The sequence below is a fragment of the Silurus meridionalis genome, chromosome 5, assembly GCF_014805685.1.
Source record: "Silurus meridionalis isolate SWU-2019-XX chromosome 5, ASM1480568v1, whole genome shotgun sequence".
Lineage (NCBI taxonomy): Eukaryota > Metazoa > Chordata > Actinopteri > Siluriformes > Siluridae > Silurus > Silurus meridionalis.
Genome location: NC_060888.1, coordinates 18,511,655 through 18,513,609, shown reverse-complemented (window position 1 = coordinate 18,513,609; position 1,955 = coordinate 18,511,655). Strand labels below are relative to the sequence as shown.

At 36.0% G+C, this 1,955-nt stretch overlaps 1 protein-coding gene across 1 annotated transcript; it reads left to right on the top strand.

The window, feature by feature from the left end:
• The first annotated feature begins 659 nt into the window (after positions 1-659).
• On the top strand, positions 660-1,476 carry LOC124385685 (uncharacterized protein C21orf140 homolog). The gene has a single exon (XM_046848885.1). The coding sequence runs from the start codon at positions 742-744 to the stop codon at positions 1,474-1,476; it is 735 nt and encodes a 244-aa protein (XP_046704841.1). The 5' UTR covers positions 660-741.
• Positions 1,477-1,955: the final 479 nt, after the last annotated feature.

Sequence of the window (1,955 nt, the reverse complement as noted above, 5' to 3'; positions counted from 1 at the left end):
AGAAATACCATTTCGCCATCAGTTTGTTGTGTGAAATCTAGCAGTAAATCCTATAGTACCTACCATGAGCCTTATTAAGCGTTGCCATGGTGAAGACACCAGCTGAAACTCATTGTGGACCCGCCGCCGATTCTCTTTTAATGATATCGTCATCTCTTCTCAACACAAACACGACATTGGGCTTTATATTTCAACAATAAGTTATGACCATCGGTTTTAATTGTTTCTGTTTTGAGTGTGAGAAAAAGGTTTTTTTGGGGGGGATCAGTTGTGGATTAATGAATGGGTTTGGGTAACTTTAATTATTTCCTCTACAAAACATTGCTCATACCAAGTGTATGACAACAAGCCTAAAATAAGCTTTCCTCCCCCAAAAAAGCTCTAAAACAAGCACATTTCTTAGTCAGGTATTTACATGCAGTGATTTAATTTTGCTTTATTAATACATTTATTAATTTATTATTCATCCTAAGTAAAATACAGTAATATGTTTAAACAAAGGTTATATCAGATTGTTTGTGAAAAAAACTGACATGCAAATGAGCCATTCCAATGTGAGGTAAAATTCTGTGACGTCACAGTACTACTCATCCAGGTATAAAAGCTCTCTATAACTTCTACAGCAGTCATTTGCTGCAAGAGTAAGCAAAGGAGTTACTAATAAGGTAACCAAGCGAATTTCTGCTAGAAGACCTTAATAAGGTACTACGAAGATAACCCATTACCAGTTTCTCTGCAATCATGCGTCTAAAACTGATGAACGTCGTGCAACAAATATGCCAAAGAAATATGTGTAGCCAATCAGGACACACAGCGTACATCAGCGAGGTTCACAAATTGCAAAGCAAAGGCTTCTATCCGGTTTATGTGGGCAAAACAGAAATTAATGTAGGCCATCTCACTGGAAACATGTTAAATACTATAAATCCACAAAGTCCTACGCAGAAATACCAGTCTATATGGAGCATTATCCATGCTGGTGGTGCACGTGGTTGGGTTCCCTGGAACTACAAGTTGCATGCTTATTTGAGTAACTTAACAGTGAGACCAGATGAGACCATATTTCCAGAGTTGTGTGCAAAGTTGACGGACCACTATGGTAACTGTGCCGTTATTGTCAACCCAGAAGATTCAGAAGAAATTAAATATGACAACAATGGAAATTCTCTCTATCCTTCATCCCCAGTGGAGTTTCTACCAATGATCTGTTGTCCAAAAGTGGCTGAATCCTATGGCCATAAAATGCTGCAAACACCCTCTGACTACTATGCACATCTAAATCCTCTCAACATCGCATGGTCACATGTTAAGTTGTACATACTTAACAATATTAGGAAATACACAGGGGAGCTCTACTATGAAGAGATCCAGCATAAAGTGATGGACTTTGAAGAGATAGTCAAGGCAGCTCTGAGTATGATGACCCAAGACGAATGGAAGGACACAGTGACAAGAGAGTTGGGAAACCACAAATAAGATAATGGGTTAAAAACTCATCTTTGTCAGGTTCCAGCTATGGCAATGTGTAATATGTTTATAAATAAAATTCTATGATAATAGTAATATATAGTAATATGATTCTGAATAAAATTATATAAAAATACTTTCACTGACTAACTGGGTGCTTGTGACAATGTAAATACAGTGCAGTGTATAGAGGTAAATAATAATTATTATAACAATAATTTAAAAAGGTAAAACATGATATACTTCTCCCAATGACAAAAAATGTTTGTTTAATATACTTAGCTGAGGTAAAGAGAAAGATGAGTGTAATGGTCTGTAATGGGGGCTAAGGGGTCGAAAGATTTAGGAAAAGGAGTGCAGACGGAAAGAACAGAAAAGGGCTGCAATTAACTAAATGTCCAACAAATTAATAATAATTAGTATAATAATAAATAAGTAATACAATTAAAAATAATTAGCAATTAAGCAGTGTTGTGCTAGTTACTAAG

What these genes read in the sequence shown, in the direction of transcription:
- LOC124385685 (XM_046848885.1), top strand. Translation starts at nt 742, where the DNA reads ATGCGTCTAAAACTGATGAACGTCGTGCAACAAATATGCCAAAGAAAT.